The sequence below is a fragment of the Leptinotarsa decemlineata genome, unplaced genomic scaffold (genome assembly GCF_025532065.1).
Source record: "Leptinotarsa decemlineata unplaced genomic scaffold, Ldec_3_MD MMD2_P_RNA_scaffold_6, whole genome shotgun sequence".
NCBI classification, from domain to species: domain Eukaryota; kingdom Metazoa; phylum Arthropoda; class Insecta; order Coleoptera; family Chrysomelidae; genus Leptinotarsa; species Leptinotarsa decemlineata.
The window spans coordinates 13655220-13679613 of record NW_027412533.1 but is presented as its reverse complement, the minus strand read 5'-3'; the positions used below and the strand labels follow the sequence as shown (position 1 = coordinate 13679613).

At 33.8% G+C, this 24394-nt stretch overlaps 1 protein-coding gene across 5 annotated transcripts in view; it reads left to right on the top strand.

Moving 5' to 3' along the window:
• Positions 1–24394, top strand: part of Sox102F (transcription factor Sox102F) — a 615532-nt gene that overhangs the window by 463067 nt on the left and 128071 nt on the right. For 4 of the 5 annotated variants that reach the window (XM_074170029.1, XM_074170028.1, XM_023174652.2 and 1 more), the window contains one exon: positions 18266–18871. In XM_074170029.1, coding sequence (XP_074026130.1) covers positions 18266–18871 — 606 coding nt within the window. Of the gene's footprint in view, positions 1–16706; positions 16996–18265; positions 18872–24394 lie in introns of those variants that run through there. The other variant, XM_074170030.1, reaches the window with a different exon arrangement.

Below are 24394 nucleotides of genomic sequence, written 5' to 3'. Positions count from 1 at the left end.
TTTGAAACCACCTTAATTCTCAAGGCCACTATTAAAATGTACAAAAAACTGCAATAATCCACTCCAACACCATGATTTATATTCTCACAATGTTAGCGACCAGTGTAGGATTTTTTTTATGAAAGAAAGGTATTTTTGGCTTTCTACTTTTCCTTTTGTATACAAAAAATGTGGGAATCATCTTTCAGACACAAACTGGAAGATAAAGCCCTCCCGAAGCAACTATTATCATATAAACATTGAATTACATGAAAGAAAAATACTTTTTTATATGAATGTTGAAATATACGAAAGATTCCCACATTTTTTTTCTATAATGATGGGGTAGTAGAAAACAAAAACCTCTCTAATATCTTCTAAAAATATACCCCTTTCAATATTTTTTATGTTTCATAATGAATTATGAGTTTTCCAAAGAAAATTCGGGCGCAATGAGTTTCAACGAATTTAATAAATGAAATAAAATAATTAAAATAGATGATATGAAAATAATAAATAAAATAATGAAATGTTCAACCATTTGCCTGAGAATGTAACAGAAATACAAGAATATACAAGAATTTTATAATGGTAATCTTTAAACAAATATTTATTCATTATTTACCAGTATTCTGTAAGACTTATATGTTTTTATACATACAAACTAATCTTATGTATTGAGTGAAAATTAAATAATTCAAATGCACTTTGTTTTCACATATGAACTGCATTATAGATTAAGTGAAACTTTTTCCAAAAGATTACTCTCATGACAGTAAAGTATATTTCCTCTTTCTCTCTCTATTGAGCTCATTCTGAACACTGATTAATATTTTTCCATTCGAAAGTTGAAACAGTCTGAGCCGTAAAAATGCATTCATAATCCAATACCAGATAGTGCTGTTTCGTAGGCACGCCTGTTGGTCTGTTTCAAAGCCAAGCTTCTACATAGACTGACGAGTGAGAACTCGCTCTGTTTTCATTTGTTATTTTGGCTGCAATTCGATCTATTATTGGAATAGTATTAACAAATGATAACTTGTTATTGAATTTCCGAAGCTTCCGGGAATATGAAAAAACTTGAATTTGCGATATTATGTATACATTGCCGATCCAAAATCTGCTACATAAAAAACAGATCTCAGAATTATTGTAAGGTTACTTAATGGACTCTTTTCTTTTGAAGTATAGCAAGTGTCAAACGTGATGGCCAGCTCACCCCCATGCGCACACACTTATTTTCAATGTAACCCCTACTACAGCTCTTCCAAAACATATGTACAAATGCTCTGTACGGATGAGAATCATTACTTGTCCTCTAATGCTGTTAGCGTTTCGCATTGTCTACATAATTTGTATTGTTTCTAAAAAAGTCATCACCTAACAAAAATTTATTTTTGGATAAGTGTATCATTATATAACATTTTATTGAACTGTACTATTACCTCTAACACTAAATGGAATATTAATTGAAACTAATTATAGGTACGATACTGGCCGACAAGAATATTATCGTAATCCAATAGTAATAAAGTTGGGAGAGTCTATACCTTCGCGATCGCTCGCCATCACCTTTGGCGCTTGCTGTATACTGGTCTATATTTCAGGAATTTTTGGTGCCCAAAATCAGAGCACACCTTGTGTAGAAATTCTAGGATCATACAGTAATAGTTTGATGAAAGTTGCTATGGAAAAGTTTACACAATTCCAAGATTTTCAATATTTCTGTAAATCGAAAAGATACGTTGATAATAGAATTAGGAAATTTTTGCGGATCAATCAATACCGTAAAATATGCAACTTTGCTACAATTCAACCCTCTCTATTTCTTACCGTTTACGAGATACCCATGCATACACTTCAATTTCAATAGAACTGCAATCAAGATTGAAAAATGACTTTGAACAATTGGAAATACGTTGATAGAACAATTATAAGTCCATTGATTGAACAATTATCGAATGAAAAATAGATACCTATTCACATCGAACACCCTATACAATCGCCCTGAACAATCGCTAAACATTTTGATTGTTTTGATAGCAATTTATGCAAAAATATAAGACCGGCTATTCATCACAAAAATAATGGAGGTCTATTGATCACATAAATTGAAATTGTTACCGAAACAGATCCACGATTGCTGAAATGACAGTAAATGATCGAAAGAGGAAGCAGATTACTATGCAAAGCGAAGGATTACACCCATTGGGGGATCATGTACTGTATAATGGAGATTTACAAAAGCTATCAAAGTGTCCTTGTTGTGTTTGTGCACTGTGTTTCATATCGCGAAAATTTCAATTTCAATTATCCCATACAACTCGAAATGTTTATTCATCGTTTCGGCTGTACAAGGGATAATATTATTGAACGTGATGCTTTTCAGTTAGTGAAAAGTACCTGCAAATGTTTCCGTTTGATACAGTTTTTTTTCGGAATTATTAAAAATAATCTTTCAGCTAAATGAATATTAGAAAATGTATTTTTGCCAAGATTCATTTTGATGTAGAAATATCTAATTATTTACTTTTTCTATTGATGCAGTTTTGGAAATATTCTATTCAGTGTCAGTACTTTCGGTTTGAACCTTCGGCTACATGTACATTTGAAATGAAATAATTACCTCAAGAAACGGAGAACTTTTTCAGATATCGTTCTTCTCTTATTGTTTCTTATCATTTACTGTTTTGCTGTTATTCCATATATAAAATCATTCAACGAATCAAAACACTCTATGATTATGAAAGTAAACCAACCAGTCAACCAAATTGACACAATGGCTACTAAATATGTCATCTCAGTGAACCAATTATTCACCAAATGAAATTTTACTGTGACTTCAGGGATAATACAGCTAACAGTATCAATTGTAAAGGAATATATTTTGAATTACTGTATTTTCGTATTACTATTATTTCTAAATAACCTGGAAAAGATCCTAAACAATCGATCAACAGATTGTGATTATCAGTAACATAATATTTTCAAACATAATAAATAATGGTTGCAGTTTATATTATTCGAAAATCTCTCAACAACTTGGAGGGGAATTGAACGACACTATTAACTCTTGTTAATAGTGATGAAAGTGATATCAACAGTATAATGATGTGATGTAAACCTCAGCTACTGGAAATACAACAAAAAGACGAAGACAGCTCATGTGTTATGCAAATGTTAGGCAGTAAGGCAAGTGATTCATGGACAAACGAAGTATGTCCAAAAGGGTACGACAATTCTACTTCTCCATCATGATACGAACAATGTGGGAATCTTCCAAAGAAAAGAAGAAGCAATCAAATTTCAAAAATTAACAAACGGAATAGAGAGAAGTGTTTTTCGCATAACTCAGCGTTCATATAAAAGTATTTGTTCCAAATGTATTTTTCTTTCGTGTAATTCAATGTTTATATGGAAGTAGTTGTTTCAGGAGGGCATTTTCTTCCAATTTGTGTCTGAAAGTCACTTCTTTGCATGATCTACACATCTTTGTATAGGGTTAATTTTTTAAATTGATTGCTTCCTTTCTTCCTTTGGAAGATTCCCACATTGTATGTATCAAGATGGAGAAGTACAGGACAAAAACTTTCTTTCCCAAAAATTAATGTCTCCTAAAAATATACCCTTACAATTCGAATGCGACAATCTCACAACAAAAATTATTTACAATACAAAACAGTTAACAAGACTGTTGCAACGGGTCTCACAAAAATATGTGAGGAAAAGAGACAGACATTTCATTGACACGGACTCTTCCAAATCCAATAAAAGACTAAGAACTGCGGTTTGTACACCGTCCACAATGCTTACCAATTTCCAGAAATATCCAGTACAGGCGAGGCGTTTAATAGCACTCGAGAACTGAAGCAAGTCAGGTCCAACATGTGAAATTTGTCCACGATGATACTGGAATTACGGGTAACAAAAAGCCGACATGATATCTGGAGAGGCCTGTATACTGCAATCCTCTCGCTCAGCAGTACCAGTTAGTACCTCAAGAAGACACGTTCAACTGGTGAATTAAAATATCACCGACGTTGTAACAAACAAAGTCACTGAAATAAAACCGAACATAATCGTAGTATCTCAAAACTGCCAAATCATCTCTCACAGTGAGCAGATTATCGTTACTCGAATGAAAATTGGTCCATACAATGTTCACACACCTATACCTACTTCATTAAGAAAGAAGAACCCATTCGCTGCAAATATATATCACCTGTACATCACTCTCGAGGTAGATGCGGTATTTCTGAAAATCTGAGATAGATTTCTTAATATATTTAAAAAGAGACTTCGAGTATCGTTTCTACCACCAACGGAATTTGAATTGAATAATTATTGTGGTTAAATCATATCAAATTGTCAATATTGTACTTTCTTTAAAAAATTACTAAAAAAAAATAATAACTGAAATTTGTGAGAGACTCATAATATTTTCTCAGATAACTCAATAATACACATCACTACAAATGAGTGATCTGTCGCCAGCACACTTTCTGTTCCATAAAAAATCCTACCCTATGAACTGCCAGGAGTATTATCAAAGTAATGAAAATATTTTCGGAAATCACTGCCCCATTTGTTATGTCTCCGACATCTGCAATGGTTAGTAATCATCATAAAGATGTAATGATATAATCACTATGGATCTGTCCTTCTGACAGAGAAGCCATAATAATAGAGGGCGCATATCTATTGTTGTCGGCTATTACGTGTGCATGTCTCATTGAGTCGGGGACAGAACACACAGAACACAGACTGCGGAACCCTCCATTCGAGGAGACACATAATAAAACTCCACGTTTACATAATGACTGTTACAATGCGTGTCATCAAGTCCGCTTGTTCATCGAGGAAGTCATTTTCCTCGGATATTGAGGATACACTTGACCCAATCGGGATTTATTGTTCCACGCTAGACGTCATTACCGAGAGACTAGAAGCGGTCTTTCGAAGAATAATGCCCGAGCTCTTTGTTCTATGAATTCATTTCTTTTTTGTTCGAAAACGGAGTGTTTACTACTTGTTCTTTGAAGACTGCATATTATATATTTTAAGGAAAATATGCTTTGGTCCAGTTTACCCCCAGTTCATAACTTTATAGAAAGTGAAGTAATTTGTTACCGTATTTTCTCCTGTTGAAAGTACAAAAACTGAAAAAATTTTAAGGTTTTCCAAGATATTCACGGGGGTGCTGGTTTTCCAACAGGAAGTATTATAGAATTATTTCCAATGAAATATTAATTACAATTGAATTTATCACTTCACATAGAGAAATTATGCTCTTTGGTATGTTAATATACGAGTACTTTAACAATTACTGAATACGATTGTACTGTGAGATTGCTACAAAACCAGTTCACTCACTACACTCCCAGTTGAAAAAATTGTATAGCAAATAAACTGGTTCACAGATCTTCTCTAGTTTCAAATGATATTGTGGACAAAATGAAGAAATCTGGAGTTTATAACCTTAATTGTGTGTGTAATAGTGTTTATGTGGGACAAAGTGGCCGAAATTTCTCAAAACTGTATGCTGAACTTGGAACATCCTTCATACTAGCTAAAAATGATTCGACATTTCAAACCATTCCTTGGAATACAACCACAAGTTCTCGAATCCAAGCGATACAGAAATTTTGCACTATGCAAGCAAAAGGGTTGTAAACTCAATTATTTGGATTTCTTGGAAATTCATAAGTATAAGCATCTGTCGGTAGCCGGTCGGTTCGACGTGGGTGCTTTGTTCACTCACTCAAATCGACCGCCGTGTTGGTCGGTGGTTCAAGCGATTTTCACTTGCTATGGTCCAACACGTGTTGGGAATCTAACGTTAAAAGGTAAGTCCTTGTTAGTACTTAGCTCGCACAAGTTTCGACTTCTTATGGTTGTCATTCTTAGGGGTGCGACAGCTGGTTAACGGAAAACAATATTAAACATATTAACATTTCACTCGCCGGTTTCAAATTAACGAACCCACATTGTTACAGGTAAATAAAATTCAGGTACTCAATCAAGTACCCGTGTTATTACCTATAGCGGTGTTTCAATATACGGGGCTAATATTATCAATAATTTTCAGTTCATTATAATTCTTTGAGAAGGTTCTTATAGAACGAAACTGCAGTAACGTTACTTACAAATACAAGTGGTGAAAAACATAAAAACTTTTATTTCTCATTTTTCACAATTGGTATTGTATCCCAACTAACAAATTACACTAGGAATTCTACATGGAAAGGAAGAACGCATTCGAATAGAACAATTATGCTAGCTCAGTAAGTCACAAGACGAGAATTAACAATAATCACATTCAAATTTCATAAACTTCCGTAGAAAAAGATATTGCAAGGAATGACGGAGTATGAATTCATTTACCATATACGTAGAATCATTAACGAGCAAAATGTCATAAAACTTCAGGTAGTCATTCGGTAGTCTTTAAAAGTAAATATCCACCTAAATTTGACCGTTATTGTTTCATGTCACTAGATAATACATAATACACTGCATAATACCTCAATGTTGAATAATGATACCACACTTTTGCTCAGAAAGTAATTTCTGAAATGATTCAGTGGGATTCTTTCATTGAAGTAAGAAATACTAAATCATATAAAATGTAGTGTACAGAGAAAAATTTCATTGGGAAAAAATGTATACAAATGTCATTATTCTATAGCTATTCAAAATAGAACCATATAAAATAAGAATATCACAGGTACATCATTTTCATAGTGTATCTCCATAACTTCATCAGAAAGAACTATTCCTAATGAAGGGCCATTATTTCAAAAGATGATCATGCGAATGGCATTATTAGGTTCATGGAGGCAATACAAACAGCTGCAAAGGATATGTAGTAACACAAACATGCAAGTTTGCTTGGAAAAATGTTCATGTATTATTCTTGAGGGTATTTGAAAACAGACATTGATATGTTCTGCTCGCATCTCCAGAAGACTAACTCCTGCTCGCTCAAGAGCATGAACTGCATACTCCATATATATCGCTACTACACGAACTTGGCATCTTTTCACATCAGAAACATTAATTTGTCGTATTTTTTTCATGAGTATCAGGATATTTTGTTTGGCCCACGACGGCATTTTACTACGCTTCGCTTAAAGTATGTTAGGATTTGTCACATATAATGAATAACTTGCCACATTTAAAATGTATGGGTGATAACAAAACTTGTCTGCTTATAGAAAATATCTGAGGAACAATATGGAGATTGGTGTAACAAGAAAATCCTCATAAAAATTCAGGTACTTATGGCAATCTTAAACACTGTTCAGGATTTTCATTAGTAAAATCATATTGGTATTTGTGGGCAGAAATGAATGTGATTCGTTAATAGATCCTTATTAGTTAGGGACATTGAAATAATACCATTTCAAAAAGTTCAAAGTGACTCTCAAAGAAATGAAATGTACCGAAGATCAAACAATGTTGAATTAGTTTTTACTATGTGGTCACAGTGTACTGAAGAAAAATACGATTATATTTTCATATAACCGCTGGCGTTCTAGCACCCTTCTCCTCAGGTGCTGAAGTAAACAGTTTACCTAATCCCCTGAAACATGATGGACGGATATAATACCAATTATTCAACTTGATAAAATATATTTTATTTTGTCAGTATCAGGAAATATAATTGTAATTGACATCATTTTGATTTTTCATACAATAATTTTTCAAATAATACCTCGACTCATTTGCTGGAATGGGCATACATACGGGCAGAAAATCTTATTCATGAAATTTCGTGAAATATTCCTTATTTTTTTTTAAGTTGTCTCGTGTTTCTAAAGCATCTCTTATAATTACTAAATAAGAAATCTTCCATCGTAGGTCGGTAAATCATCACCAAATTTCAATTTCGTACCTGCGAAGCTCGCTGACCAACATCATTTTCGTACTGCTAATTCCACTGACCTCAAAGTTGAAAAAACTGGACTGAAGAAAGCAAGTTGCTGTGCACAGAGCTAACTAATGCAGAGATGTTGATCTTCCACTTGTTTTATTCAATCGTACAAGACCAGGTTGTAAAATATAGACAATCACCCGGTTGTTATGTATGTTAGTCCAACGGTACCAGATACGTACGACTCGCACGATAATTATATTTGTGTATAAATTAATTTTGTGCGGCGATAAAAGTACGGTCGTCTTCCGCATTAAGAGAGACATTGTCGATAGTTATTGTTACTAGTTTATAGATCACGGTGATCTGGTCAATGGTACGTTACGGTATATTCCATTGCACAATTCTTGATGTGCAATTAAAGCACATTTATTTCATTGAGGGGTGTTAGAATTTTTTTCTAGCTCTGGCAGTTGACCGCGATCTATAGAACTTCGAAGAGTAACTGATTCGAAGAAACATTTTGCGAATAATATTATAAAAGACGAATAATAAATTATAGCATAAATGAATAGATGTGTCCAAAAAAATGCACGGACACGTCGATTAGTATTTTTAGTTGCCACTTTTTTATCATATGGAAACCCATATGATTGAAGCAATTTGCTACAGGGCACTCAAAAATTGAAAAGTAATTTTCTATTTCTTGATAATGGAAAAACAAAAATATTATTGTTGCTAAAGGAGATGTTGCCGATGTTCCTCGCGAACATCTTGGCAACATTCTAATCTGAAATCCTCAAATCAGCTAGGAAAATGTGTTCTCTGTTCGAATCTGTTTTTTGTCCAAATCTGTTTCTCCGCTAACCAACTGAGTAGAAAGTTATAGTTTTTCATACTATATTTTTCACACAATGGCGTCGAATCAGTGGACCGTTTTAGTGTTTCTCACGATTCTATCTTCTCCATCTACAGATTCGGAAATATTCAGTTGAAGTTCTGCCAGACATTGATTCGGAAATGGGGTCATACACCATCCTAATGAAATCATATCATATACAAGTGAGGCTCAGAACCGGTCTGTGGGTTATTTACTCGAATAATTTTAGCATGGTTCAGCTGCTGGATGAACGACAAACATTTGCGAGACTAACCTATGTGTCTTGCATGATTATCAGTCGGATATAATTCAATATCCAGCGTGATATTACCTGGTGAAGTACTTGTTTTCCGGCAGACATTTACCAGAACCTGCTGCGTAGCTAGTTTAGACAGATGAATATTTCGAACTTTTTTTTGTCATGGTTATTTTTTTCCAATTCCCAAGAATTGGTTTGAACAAAAGAGGTTGGATCACATTTCTTGCAAAATTACTCAACGTATATTTTTCAATCGTTATCTTTCAGTATAGTTTCAAGGTGTAGTTGTATCCCAAGAAATGGATGTGAAATTTTCATTCGATCTAAAAGTATATGTATCTTTGAGAAAAGTATAATTATATATTTATATCAGATCATGAGTTTGTGAAAAATATGACTTAACCTCTGTTGTCCAAACAACATGGATTCGTCAACTTTGTCCTTCTTTTATCTAACTATGATTTAACAAATCGACTCAGAAAAACTTCAAGAGTTATTTTCTCATGAATCTGATGCTGAGAATAACTGAGCAGTCATTACTGGTCACGGTAGAGGTAACTGGTAACTGACAACAATTGTTCATTTAGAAGAACGACCTAATAATTGGACCCGCGTGTGCAGCAATTTCATTACAATGCAACGCAGAACGCTGCGATCTGGCCGAACCGGTAAAAAATATAAATTATGGCCAGTTAGATACAACAAAAGTGTATGTCGACTTTTAAAACTCGACAATTTACAAACATTAAAGCGGAAAATGTTAGTAATGCATAAAATGTACAAGAAATCCAATTATAATGTATTTTATTTGTGATCATTTATCAAAGCGACTTCCAGTATACGTATAAGGGCATAATCTAGGTGCTGTTGATAATATGAATGATTGGATGCCATTAGGGCGCTATTCAATCAATGGATGCTTTTGAATTGCATCACTCGAAGGAGAGTGATCATTTTTCTCGGAAAATGATCCAGTTTACGAATAAAAAAATATGTGATTGTTTGAAATGTGTTAAGTGCTGAAGCCTGAGAATGAGGAAGCGAAGATGAGTCTGTTACTATCACATTACTACATCTTCTACATTCACTTTTATTTCCAGAATTCTGATGGGTCTTCTTCAAATCAAAGTACCCACTTTTTACCTTCCTTAGGTCATGGTAACTGAAGTCGAAGTCAAAGGCATTCATCATGTCTTGCATCATGGTGTCTTCAACACCAGTAGCAAGTGACACCTAATTCTATTTTAATTCATCGGTATAAGACTTTCTAAAGAGTATTTCATTAGCATTCCTGGCACTTCTACTCTATTGACATAGAATATGCTTTTTAGATACTTATGTACCAATTCTGAATATAGGAGTCATCAGTCGATCGACCCCGTCCGATTTTTTCATTTATTCCAATACCGGCAGCAAGAACTTTTGGACGAACGAATGCAAAAAGTTTCATACGATTTGGGTGGCTATTACTTGATTATGTAAGTGTTATGTTGATAATATTGGAAACGCAGTGAGCTCATTTGTACCTTCGTTGCTGACAGATGTCAATTATTATTTCGTCCGTAGTTTTTGATGTTCTTGGTTTTACCTATGTTTATACATGTGATCATTATGTGATTAATAAAACATAGTTCAATATGTTTTTAGGTTTATATTAAAACCTTGTTGCAACCCGATACCGACATAACAGTAATCATCTCACCTGACAGGCAAATTTTACAAAAAATAAATCACCCCCGGTAACCGGATGCATAAGATCTCCCATTTGTTTCATATAGATGATCTTGAACTTTATGCCTCTGGAGAAAAGGAAATCCATCAGTCCTCGAGGGTGGTAGAAGAGTACACGAATGCTATCGGTATGAAATTCGGGATAGAAAAATGTGCAATGGTCCATCTCAAAAGAGGACGATGCGGGGACTACGAAGAGGATGTGCAGCTCGTAGATGGAAGCATCCTACACCATTTGGATGCCGGAGAGACGTATACTTCCTCGGGGTAGAACAACGCCACTCACAAGAGGGAACGGCAGTGGAGAACTCTACCCGCGGCAAGTATCAGCACAAACTCCGACAGATCTATTTATCTGTCGGGGAAGAACAAAATCGCTGCTGTGAATATGCTTGCCGATCCAATCTTACTCTACTTGTTTAAAGTAGTGAAATGGACCCGAAAGAAGCTGTATCAATTTGGCTGAATTTGTTATTACAGTGGCTACAAATATCGATGAAAAAAACTAGAGGCTCGTATTCAAAGATAAAGTTGATAATGAAATCTAATGAACGAAACCTCGCATTGCAAACTGGTTTATATCAGATGATAACAAACATGAAACAATATTGAAAGTGCCCTTGCCTTTTTTGTATCATTCGACATAGAGTCGGTAGAGCCTAAAAACGAAATGTGACAGTTTTAATTTTTGACGAGTATATCAAAAACAACCACTGATATTCTCGATCTGAAAAGAGAATATTGTAGTTCCCCAAAATAGAAAACTTTTGTCCAATCTAACCGACCTTGTAGGTCATACCGTTTCTGAGATAGCAATTTCAAATATTTTATATAATAGGGAAAATTTAAATTGTTAATAATATTGAATAAGATAAATATTTTCTTTACCTGAATTTAAATTATTTTGAATCAAAAATTGTCATTTCTTTGTATCGATCATCTCTATTGATGGTTCACGTGTTACAAGCTCATTTGAATATATTATTCATTTTCAGATACCTTACATGTATGTTTATTATCAGATTACCACATATTATTTTTTACATTCGGTATAAGGCGAACTTTCGCGATGATTTTGTTTCGTCATGACAAACTTCTCAATAGATTTCGCACGATGAATTTTATATTCATACTGAACTTTCTCCAAAAGAAATTTATAAGCGAATAAATTCAAATTGGTGTTTTCGAGTCTTATATTTGTGTTTATTGTAGGGAAAATGTCATTATCGAATTGTAAAGACGGAAATAATAAGTATAAAGGCGTAGCACGAAAGAAAGCGGCGTTTCTGCAGATCCCGAAATGAAACAGAAATAATATAATGAAGCAAAGAAAATATTTATTTGAGAAATTAGATTTATGCCGCTTTGTAGCTACACAAATTGCTTCGGCACGGCCAATCGATAATGTCGGAGACTGCCATTTCAATAGGTATTCGCTGTTTTCATAAAAATGTATCATTGGGCTGCATCATAAATATATTATCTCTCTTTCTGGAAGAGAATTAATTTTCATGTCTTTTGCTACGGTTTCTTCATTATTCCAGTAAATTGGTATCGTCCTTTGATTCAATGTTTCGGTATTTGATATTTTGATATAACTCAAAAGGTAAAATATATACGGGAAGACAGAATGTGTATATTCAATTTATACTTCTACTTATACTTTCATCAAATAGGCACACAATCAGATTATTAGTATTTGATAACGCAATAAATAGTAACTATTTGAAATATATTTTTGCGAAAGACTCAAATTTTTTTGCTTTTTTCCCAGAATTTTTACTCCCATCATCTGAAAAATAAATTAAGCTGAAACAACAGAGAATTTGCTGAAGTGTAATAATAAGGGAATATATTCGAATTGGAGAAATAAAGTGTTAATTTTTGGTTAGAGAGTGATGAAAATCTTTTTCAGGTAGAAGAAGCTTTGGGTAATTATGAGTTATATTAGGATTGTTGAACTTCAGTAATTTTCAACGTCAATTTCAATGATATTTTGAATAATATCTGGAAGAAAAATGAGAGGAAGATTAGAGATAGAAAAAAGTATATTTGTTCCAGTTATTCATATTTATTTTCTCATAGAAATAATTGAACAATGATTTTTTCAACGCAGCAAATGTTTTTCTGTATAGGCACATTCATACGACGATATTTTACATAAAATTTCTTTTGAAAATTCCTTTCGAAGTCTAATAATGAAAGATGTTAAGCGAATCTTCAGTTTGTATTGTATACATCTCTCTCTATGATAATGGCTTTTGCCACCGTTGAGGTTTCCAATGAATATATTTTTTATTTACTCTTAACTCAATAAAAGGAAATGATGATTCAACAAGCCCATGATTTTTTCTGTGGTATTACCTATCATTATAAAAAAGTCCATTTCATTGGTTCGGACTTCCATTGTCTAATATGATATAAAATGATTTGAAATCCCTGAAAGAGTCTGTAAAAAATTAAAAAGTTTATCTGAAATATAACAATTATTTTGAGCAAAAAAAAACTCAAATTACAATGGAATGAAATAGAAGCAATAACCAAAAAAAATTCAACTATTAATACGTGATGAAACTTGAAAAATTATTAACAAGAAATGAAAAAATTAGAAATTGAAAGATATCAAACCATGTTACTTCACGACGTTTCGATTGTTAGTATCCACAATCGTCTTCGGGTAATAATTAATTGTTTCATTTCTTGTTAATAATTTTTTAATTTTCATCTCGTGTTGATAGTTCAATTTTTCTGGTTGTTGCCTGTATTTTGTTCCATTGTAATTAAATTTTGTTTTGCTTAATACGGTTGTTATATTTCAGATAACCTTTTTAATTTTTTACAGATTCTTTCAGGGATTTCAAATCATTTTATATCATATTAGACAATGGAAGTCCGAACTAATGAAATGCATCACGAAACATCGTCAACCACTTTCAAATAAAAAAGTCCGTCCATCATGGGAAATTTTTCGAAAAATCATATACTTCAATTGACTTTGATGCATACTATATAATATATATGAGGTTTTATCTTGTCTAATGAATGAATTGAGAACTGAATGAATGATGTGAATGTTTTCACGGTTACATTAGACTGTCTAATCTAATAATTCGGAAAGATGTTTTCAAGCAATGTTGTAGCTCATGAATGTACCCCAACTTAATTAACAATGGCTAAAATTAGCGACGGACTCGAAGAAAATCAGAATAATGAACGCTTCACAATGGATGTTGTCCTATTATCTGCACCATGAATGAAAAATTAATCTGTCTTCCCAACCGAATTAGTTTGTTGGCTCAGACTATTTATACAAAGAATAAGTGTGTTGTCCTCTTTGTACCCAAGATGAAACGAGATCTTTTGTTGGTCCATTCCAGAAATGTTTTGTCTAGAGAACAATTAAACCGCGAACCTTTTCAAACGAAGAAGACATTCATTGTTGTCTACATGCACGTGTGATATGACCTTTTATATCATTAGAATCTCTAAAATTCACAAAACACTGGCAGAACTGAATTTCAATAAGTACTTTTCTAGTAGTGAAATTTTCAATGAAATTTCATCACAACTACTAATGAAAAACAGTGTTCAAACAGTTCTTGTGATGAAACTGTACAAAGATTACAATACTAGACCCATAGTTGGTATGATAAAGATTAATGTTGAATGGATTCTACTGAATTGTTCGGCACGAATTTTCTTGTGCTTTGACCGAACATGCCATCCAACAAAACCGTTCAGTAAATTTTGATGATACTGGGATTATTGACGTCGAGAAGAACGCATTCAAACGTTATTTTTTGGAAATGATCCATTTACAGAGGGAAAATAATGTAATGAATAAAAAATCTGACTTTGACAATATTAGCTCCATTTACACATATATACTTGACTTGCACTTTGATAAATTCATTAATAATTCACCAAACAGTTCAAGTAGAATCCATTCAACATTAATCTTTATCATACCAATTATAGTCCGTAATTTTAGGTTAGTGACGAAAAACGTGATCTCGTAGATGTATGACAAGTATCAATTTATAACTGCACAATGTTTTTATTATTCCATGGAGCTGACAGTTCACAAAGATCACGTACTCTGCCATGGGACTGATTATTTGACAGAACTATCAATTCCGTATTTACAATGTGACATTATGGACTATCGTTGATTTTGAAGTTAAAATTCAAGCATATATGATCGTTACACTCGATAAATGTGACATGGTTATGAACAAAGCAAAGTCATGCGTTGCTTGAAATTGTTATGTCGAAATTACTATTATTCAATTTAACAAGATTCAGTATTATCATAACGACTTCATACTGAATGCGACCACAACATAATAATGTCCATCGACTACCGACCCTGGCACAAAATATCTTATTTAACATAAATAAGTCATTATGACTGAGTCGATAATTTTTATGTAACGGTAGCAATAAATAAGCTTATAATCAGTTACAATAAAAAATCTGGTTCACATAGAAAAACAAAATTAATCTCGTATTTAGGAATTCGTGAAGGAACTGAGCTAAATTCTAAAATTTCAGTTGTTTCAATAAGATGTGTCTTGGAGTTTAGAGTTCTTTATACTTAAACGTTATTTGACAACGTGAAAATAATGAGTGGTGGTTTTTAAATATATATTGCTTCTAAAGATTTCAGTTTTCCACATTATATACTCTAATAACCTATAACTTTTATTCCATTATCGTCCAATTTTCGAATACACTGATCCGTTATGTCTAATGTTTAATAAAACATTGTCGTAGTGAAAATACTAATTTCAGCCTTTTTAAAAATTGAAGGAGTCTGGTGGTACGAGATGGTACTTGGAAATATAGCAAGTTAGGACTAGACTAGACTAGACTAGACTAGAGTTATGAAGAAAAGATAAATCTCCATATCTTCTTCTTAGAGAAAGTGAGTACAGCATGATGAACTGTTCACAATTCTGGTAGTTGTAATAGACAAGAGCCCTGAAACTGACATCACTAAAAAATACCTGATGAACCCTTTCCCTATTTGGAGAGTGAACGTTGTAAAATGGATCATAGATAATTGAGCAGTATTCAAAGTGCTGTCATACAAAGACACCGCATGATTCTTACAACCATTGGATATTTGTAAAATCAGCAGTTACTCTTTTAAAAAAACCTGGAACTTTCAGAGCCTTGCTTATAACGGAGGAAATATGCGAATTGAAACTCAAGTTTGGTGCAAAGTCTTTGATGTTGGGAACTAAATCCAATACAGAATTGTTGAAATTTGTTGTTGTTTCACAATGGAAAAATTTCCTACTATAATCTATATCGACATTCATCTCTATACTATTTGAGTAATACCAGTTGGCAATGTTGTTCATATCACTTTGAAGATTGGAATTTCAGCATAAAATGTAATTTTAGTGATTAATTCAAATCTCCCATTTTCAAACGTCCTACGATTAGAAATAGAGGACCTCATGTCATTATTCAAAAATTGAAAAGCAGAGGGTCTAAAAATGTTTGTCATCACCATATAACAGAAACTTTTTTTTGGGAAAAAACACTATTCATCCCCTTAGCAACATATTTCACAAACATTATTAGGCAGTATCTGACAATGACACCTCATTTGTAGCCTATCTCAATATTAACTGTTCACCTGTTGTCATGTTCGAAAAAGTGCTAGTACTAGTTTGCTTCCCAGGGAAATATCTGTTATGAGATGGAAAGCGTCACATACGTATATAAAAATTTATGGAAATTTATTGTTTATTACAGGATCAACACAATAAAACGAAAAATACAATGTATGTAGCAAACAAGATGGAAAACAGCATACAAACAGAAAATTTTTCGAAAATTTATCGGGTCCAAACTCTCACATGCCGACCTCACATGTAACTGTTTTCCACAATCCGAGATTGTGATTGAATCGTTACATAGTTCTTTCTATACGAATGATAATGGCAGCGTGACCCTTTTGATCCGTGATTGTTCTCGGATAAACACTGTTATTCGGGTACATGAAATATGAACACGCATTCTGAGTTCTAAGATTAGTTCGACGCTGATTCGGATCCGAAGACGGATTGCTAGTAGTTATGCTAATCAGATTTGTAGTTATAGAGCGGAAATTGAAAACTGACTAGCAATCGTGGCAATAAATACTTCTTGATGATCGTGGTGGTAGTGGTCAACGCAATCGCGATTAGTTCTAGAGATTTTCGGATAAGATTCTAGATGAGGAAGTGAATCCGTGGCGATTTTGGATTGCATTGGGTATGTCGTATTAACTTATTCACATTGAGTAATTATTACCCTACAGAAAGGATGTATATATTCATTCGGGTCATATATGTACTATGCATTTGACTTTTCAATTTTCAATGACACATTGACTTTGGTTCTAAGGAAAACTAGTTTCAGCGTATTCTCACTCCTTTAACTTTCAACATCTAGCAATGGTGGGCTACAACCTCCAAAGTTTTCAATGTGAGGGTTGGGTAATGCGTCTTTTAAAAGGACACGAAATTAACTTACCCATGATAACCTGATGGATTTCTCTTCAATCAATTCAAAAACTGCGTCGTCCTATAATTTTGGAATTACCCAAGCGTGGACGTGAAATTCAGTTATTGCAAGTCAAAAGAGCTATCATCGATTTACTATCGTTCTTTCATTGATTTCGTATAGTTGATTTTAAAATTGTTCATATTTTTATCTCAAACGTGGTGAACTCCATTGCAAAACGATATAAAATAACTTATTTTAATTCTGTTCGGCTCAATAGAAATGTGAATCATATGCAGGTTGTGAGATTTAAGTTTATCGATATTGGATATATTTGTGTTATAAGACAGCTTCTTCATACAGGTCATCATTTACAAGTAAGCGAACACAAATCAGCTCTTTGGGGTTCGGACTCCCATTGCATAAAACATTTTCGACAAATTTCCTCCCCAAATTTTGGAGAGGAAAAAATTAATGAAATAATAAAAAAATTATATTGAATTATTTAGATGAATTCAGATGAATTTGTTAATTGATGAAAATGACATCAAAACAAAAAGATTCACCTTGATCATGAAATGAAGTGAATATTACTGGAGTTTTAGCCCAACACCAAACTATTATTCTAACACCTCGATACGTGTTTCGATCACCAATTGATAATCTTCAAGTTTACTCTTCCCCTTAAAGATGATCACGTGGTGTTCGAAACAGGTGTCGAGGTGTTGAAATAACGCTTTGGTGTTGGGATGAAACAATAAGTGGAACATTTATAATATAAACAATGAGAAATATATATGAGATATAATGAGAAATTTAGATGGAAAAATAAAAAATTATTTAAAACAATTGAAAGAAAGCTACGACGTTTCAACTGTTAGTACCCTCAATCGTCTCCGTCTGATATCTGGAATGAAGAATCAGGAAACATATACAAATTTTCAACGTCAAAAGTCTTGATATATCGCTTACATTTGCCCTTTTAAAATAATCAATTGCCTTTTGAGACATTGAACTAACAAATTTCATTTCATTTCAGAAATATGTCATCGAAGCGAAAGTCCCCACCAACTAAACTACACGAAGGTGCCAACTCGGCCGAAACCATAACCTCCCTCCATTCCCACCAGCCTGGCAGTGGTAGCGAAGGGGGAAACCTCACTGATCTCGATGAGACCAGCAGCAACAACCTGAGCGACATCTGCGAAGAAGACACCACCACCATGGTACACAGTTCCAACGCATTCTACAAGCTGTCGGAGTCGTCTTCGCCCGGTAGCGTGTCGGGCAGCGAAGCCGAAGAAGTTGAAGAGGACCGGACTCCTCCCAACAAGACCGCGAGGATAATGTGTTCCTCGGAACCGAACATTCTTATGTCTAGTAGTATCCAGGCTCTGTCGTTGCATAATGAGCCTGAGAGAAGAAGGAACTCTTCGGAGTGTAGTAGTCCCAATTCGGATGTGAAGACGAACATTCACTATAATAATAATAATAGTAGTTTACTTAATAACAATAGTTTCTCGCATCCCTTGAAGAGATCCATGGACGATGTCCTGAAGAGGCTGACGTCGAAAATCAACAACAGCACCATCAGGGAGGAGAAAAGGCCCACGCCATCTTCGACGCCCAATTCAATACACAATTCGTAAGTCGATTTTTGCTGCATTTGTTCCGCTTCTCAGTTTGTACAATAAATGGTGAAGAGATCTTGAAAAAAAAATATGTTTTTCCGTCAACCAGCTGTCGCACCACTACGAACGACAACCCTCAGAAGTCGAAACTTGTGCGAGCTAAGGATTAACGAGGTCTTAACTTTTAGCGTGTGATTCCTAACAAATAATAAACATGATTTAGTTTCATGTGTAAAACAAATGGAAATTTATTTCAGATCAATGGAAATTTAAATACCGCCAAAAGTTAGTGCATTCACGATGCTCGTACTAGATGCACTTTAGAAAGGTTTTAGTCAAACGGCTAAATGGGCAATTCAGAAAATGATAAATTTGTTTGAGAATAGAGTGCCTTGTTTGTGAAATTTTATCAAATATCATTTGGTTGTTTATAACTGAAGGTTATACTAAAATAGAAAGTCGTGTGTTTGGTAAGTGTTTGAAGTGGTTACAGTATATATTTCTAATTCTGATTTGATCATAATCAAATCGAATTGTCACAATTTTTCTCATATTAAACCCTATGTGTCAACTTTTGTTAAATTTACGTGGATTTCTATAATTTTTTTAGTTACCACTAAGCTCATGTTTCCAGCGATAAATTTTCAAATTTCACCAAGCAAATAAGTTGAGGTATTCAAAAAAACACTTTAATGTGAGATTTCCACTTGACAGTTTACAAAACCGTGACACGTGTATATTGTGACGCCTGATGATGCTATTGTATAGCGAAACACGTGTCGCAGTTTTGTACAATGAATAAATCTCACATTAAAGTGTTTTTAGAATACGTTATGATGGATTTTAATCAAGTGCCGGTCAGTTCTATCGTATTTTCAATTACCTTGAGTATACTACAATTGGGTTGTTTAGCTAAATCTAACTTTGTGCATTTTTTTGTCATCCAGGGTATGATGAAAAGAATTTTATCTCAGTAGCATTTGCCGTTGTCAAGATACACCACTTTGCCGAAAGCTAGTGAGACGTCACTAGATATGTGCGATTGTCGGTACAGCGTCTGAAACACGTCGTTGAATATTTCAGGTTAGAATGAAGTTGCATTCATTTCAGGCAAGTTTTAATGAGGCAGATACAAGTAATATACCACAGGTGGAATTATTCTGCAGATTAAATAATAAAAAGCGGTACCTAAAAATACATAGGGAGACGTGAAAGTTGCTATTATGTTTTTATTCAACTCAGTCAACCAATTTCCAGGGCCGTAATTTAATAGGGAATAATTCACACAATTATAATCGAATATTACCGAAAAATTCCGAAATATAAAACTGAATTTAATTTCTCACTATGAAGTGAACGTCTACGATCCAAAATCTACCACAAAAATACAGGTCCGTATTTAAAAATTCGAAGATGGGGTGGCCCAAGTCAGATGACACCCTGTATGAAAGATTCATAATTATATTCTGAGAGCCCACATCAAGTGCCAATAGCAAAATGTGGACAGATTTTCAATATGCGAATAAAGAAGGTAAAGGCAAAAAAATAATTTGGGATTTTTTGTTTTTCCTGTATATCTCCAGAACCAAAGGAGCTATATTCGATTTCTTTACATCATTGAATAGGTCTCTAAAATACGCAACTTTACCACATTTTAACCGACACTCCATCTCTTATCGTTTACGAGATCCCCATGTACAGAAACGAATTTGAATAGCCCTTTATATTTGAGTGTAGGTATTTATTTGTTTAGGTTGTAGGCTGTTGTAGTGAAAGAAATTGTGTCCACTCTATTCATTGATAGGTATAAATGCATTTATTTTATTATTACTTTGGAACAAATGTGATGTATTCACATTAAAATGATCCTCGCAATGGAAACAAGGTATTTGCCTGGATTTGTTAACTTGTCATGCACTCTTTGGAATCTTTGGTGTAGTAATTTATATTACTGGAGTTTTTCCCAACACCAAACCGTTATTTTAACACCTCGACACGTGTTTCAATCACGAAGTGATCATCTTCAAGAGGAAGATTGAAGAAAATAGACTTACAATGTTATCCTTATTCATACCATAGATATATCTTCTAGGTGGCTGCATCTTGAGTGTCTTGAATTGATTTCACGATATTGCCTTATCTAATAGTCTTAAACTAATTTTACAATGTGTCCTTATGTAATAGACTGGTAAATCTAATAAATAAAATATTATTTTAATAAGCTATATAGTAAACTATCAGGTATTGGTCCACCATCGTTATTCATAATATTAGTATGTTTACTTATCTCATACTCTCATAGGCATCTAGATGCCTGTTGTTGTTAACTTGTCTAACTAATCTTAATGAACTGAAGTATAGGGAATGGTTCTGTTGCAAAATATGAAGGGCGACTGCTGATTTTTTTTGGTCTTCCATATATTAAGTGTGATAAGTGTTCCTTATATCTTATTTTGATAGATCTTTTTGTCTGTCCATATACTTTTTTGCATCGCAGTCCTTACAATTAATTTCGTTAATTCTCGACTTTGTCTTTTGGACTTCCTGAAACGCTACTACAGAGCCTTTTAAGATTATTTGGAGAAGAAAGAAATAATAAAAATTCGAAAAGTGTGCATTGAAGTGAAATATCTCAAAACTGACAATTTCCGAAAATTTTAATTATCTGTTGAAAATGTTCATATTGACATCGCTTGTCATGAGCACCAACACCATGGTTATAGCACACTTAGAGCGCCCGTACACGAGCTACATTTTGTGGTCGGATCGACTACACAATTGCAGTCGCGTTCCAGCGAACTCAAGCCGCCCATATGAAATACTGTACTACACGTACACGGGCGTTCACAAAAGTCAAAACGGACGTCTGCAGTCAACTTGCTGCTGATCTCCGCCGAGATGTCATCACGACATCCGCCGTACACTAACCACAAACTTGCAGTCGTACCCAACCGCGTACACCGTGGTGTACTTTTTCTCATATTGGTCTCAAGGCATTCAATTTTTGATGTCAGTTTCCTCAACTGCAAGTGCGGTTTCTATGACCGCAAGTCGACCACAAAAATGTGGTTGGGTCAACCGCGAAATGCAGTCAACGTGACCACAATGTTGTGGTTGCCTCAACTGCAAATATGTGGTCCGTGTACGGCCGGACTTAGACATGACAAGAAATAAAAAAGGCAATATAATGGTGTGCTAGATACGGATTGTCAATTTCATACATATAAATATTACTGGAGTTTTTTCCCAACACCAAACCGTTATTTTAACTCCACGATCAGTTTGATCTTCCTCTTGAAGATGATCACTTGGTGATCAAAACACGTGTCGAGGTGTTATAATAACGGTTTGGCGTTGGGAAAAAACTCCAGTAATATTCATTACTACACCAAAGGTTCCAAACAGTGCATCACAACTTCATACATATACTTAAAATCATCTGTAAAGATACCAAAATCTAGTGTACAAGACCAGCTCAGAAATAGAGTCAATAAAAACATAAAGAGTACTGGAAACATAGACGTGGAAAACAAAGGGGAAAACCGTTAAAACGAAACCGTCCTGAAAAAAATTGATGGACCTTAGAATCTTTAGCAATGCCACAAGGGCACAGAGACAGTTGTAGATGTTTCATTCGAATGTAAGGCCCTGGATCACAGGAGGCCAATAATTTATAGACAGCTCAAATCATGACCAGGGAAACACCTTAAACATTCAATAAAGACCTATATGGAAATAGATGTTTGAAAAGAAATATGGAGGTAAAACTTCCATGAAGCTGAGTTAGGTAATTTCTGGAGACTTGGAAGAACAAACGGCTCTCAAACAGCCAAATTGTTTTTCATATTATTAGTATTTGTTACCGATGAAAAATAAGATTTTTATCTGAACATCAACAATGTTTTGATGATACAGCACTATTTCAAGTGATGGAGTATAATTCAATCCAAAGATAATATATTGATGTGATTCAAGTTATTCTCTGTTCTGCCATGGATCATATCTTACCTCGAAGTTTTTTTCTCAAAAATCACGAATGAATTTACCAAGATAAATGTCAATCCAAGTAAATTTAAAAATACTCTTCAATTTGAGGGAAGTTATGACAACGTTATTTGGTTGTACTAGCCACTTTGAATATAATTAAAAAATGAGTTTGTGAAAATATGTCATAAGAGAGTAGTTCAAAAATGTATTCTCGAAAAATGAAAGTGAATGAGACACCATTACTTTTTATTTGTCCATAACCATCTCAAAACAAATACTTTTAATTGTAATAGAATATCTGAAATTTACAACCTCAACACATTACGAAAGTTGGTTAATTTCATCAACCCTGAGTTTTTTGTCACTAAATCCCTTTTTTCTTTATTTTTGAACCAAAACAAAGCTAGGCTCACTGTTCAACTGAAGTACAAAAACTCCTGACAATTATAAATAACTCCTGAACTGTGTCAGTGCGAATCTGCGTTTCCGCTGTGATAACTATTAATTGATTGCTCTCAATCCGAATATATAATATGAATGAACAAACTGATACGAATAGATTCTACGAGAAAAGAAATGTGTAATGTCGGTTATGTCATTTATCTGCATTATGTTTCTCAACAGGGGTCAAGGCAATCTAGAGGTTAAAATATACACTTTTTATGTAATGATATGGCGTATCATCATTACGTTCCATGTTATATGGTAGTGTTTTAGTTATATTTTATTGTTCGAATTCATTTTGAAGTGGATACCATATTCATAGTTCTGTTTTGAATGAGAAATGATTATCTCAAAGTACCCACTTGACGCAAAAATAGTAGTCATCTCTTTCAGATTTTACACGTGATAGATCTCAGGAAATGCCTAATATTTGTATTTTGTTATCCGTTGAAAAAAACAAAATAGATTTTCAAATAACAATCTCATTATTTTTTCATTATTTGTTTTGCTTTGAGAAAAAGTGAAGAATGTTATATAATACATGAATTCAAATTCTACATTACAAAAACTGTGAATATTTATCATGAGTGAATTCAGCACTGTGAAAATAATCTTTGTATCAGAAATTCCCATATTTTTGAAAGAGATATCTTTCAAGAAAATCACTCAAAACATCAGTTACCATAAATGAATTCTACTCTCAGTGACGTGAACTCATAATATTCTATATAAAAGCCCAGAAATCTGAAAAAAATCTCAGAAAAAATTAAAAATCCAACGATATTTCAGCCCACTGTGGAATCGAAAAAGTACATATGAATGCAGTCCATATGTCTTGGGAATATCTCATGTTTGAATCTATGCTTTTCAAAATCAATTAAACAAATATTATAGATTATAGCGAGTTGGTTGGAACATACACGTATTCTCACCTTTTCGAATAACTCATTTTTGATTCATTATAAGATTGGTGACAGAAACACGTGTCGAGGTGTTGAAATAACGGTTTGGTGGTGGGTTAAAACTCCAGTACTGTTAGAAGGGGGTATATTTTCAGGAGGGAATAATTTTTGGGAAAAAAAGGTTTTGTAGTTTCACCTCATTCG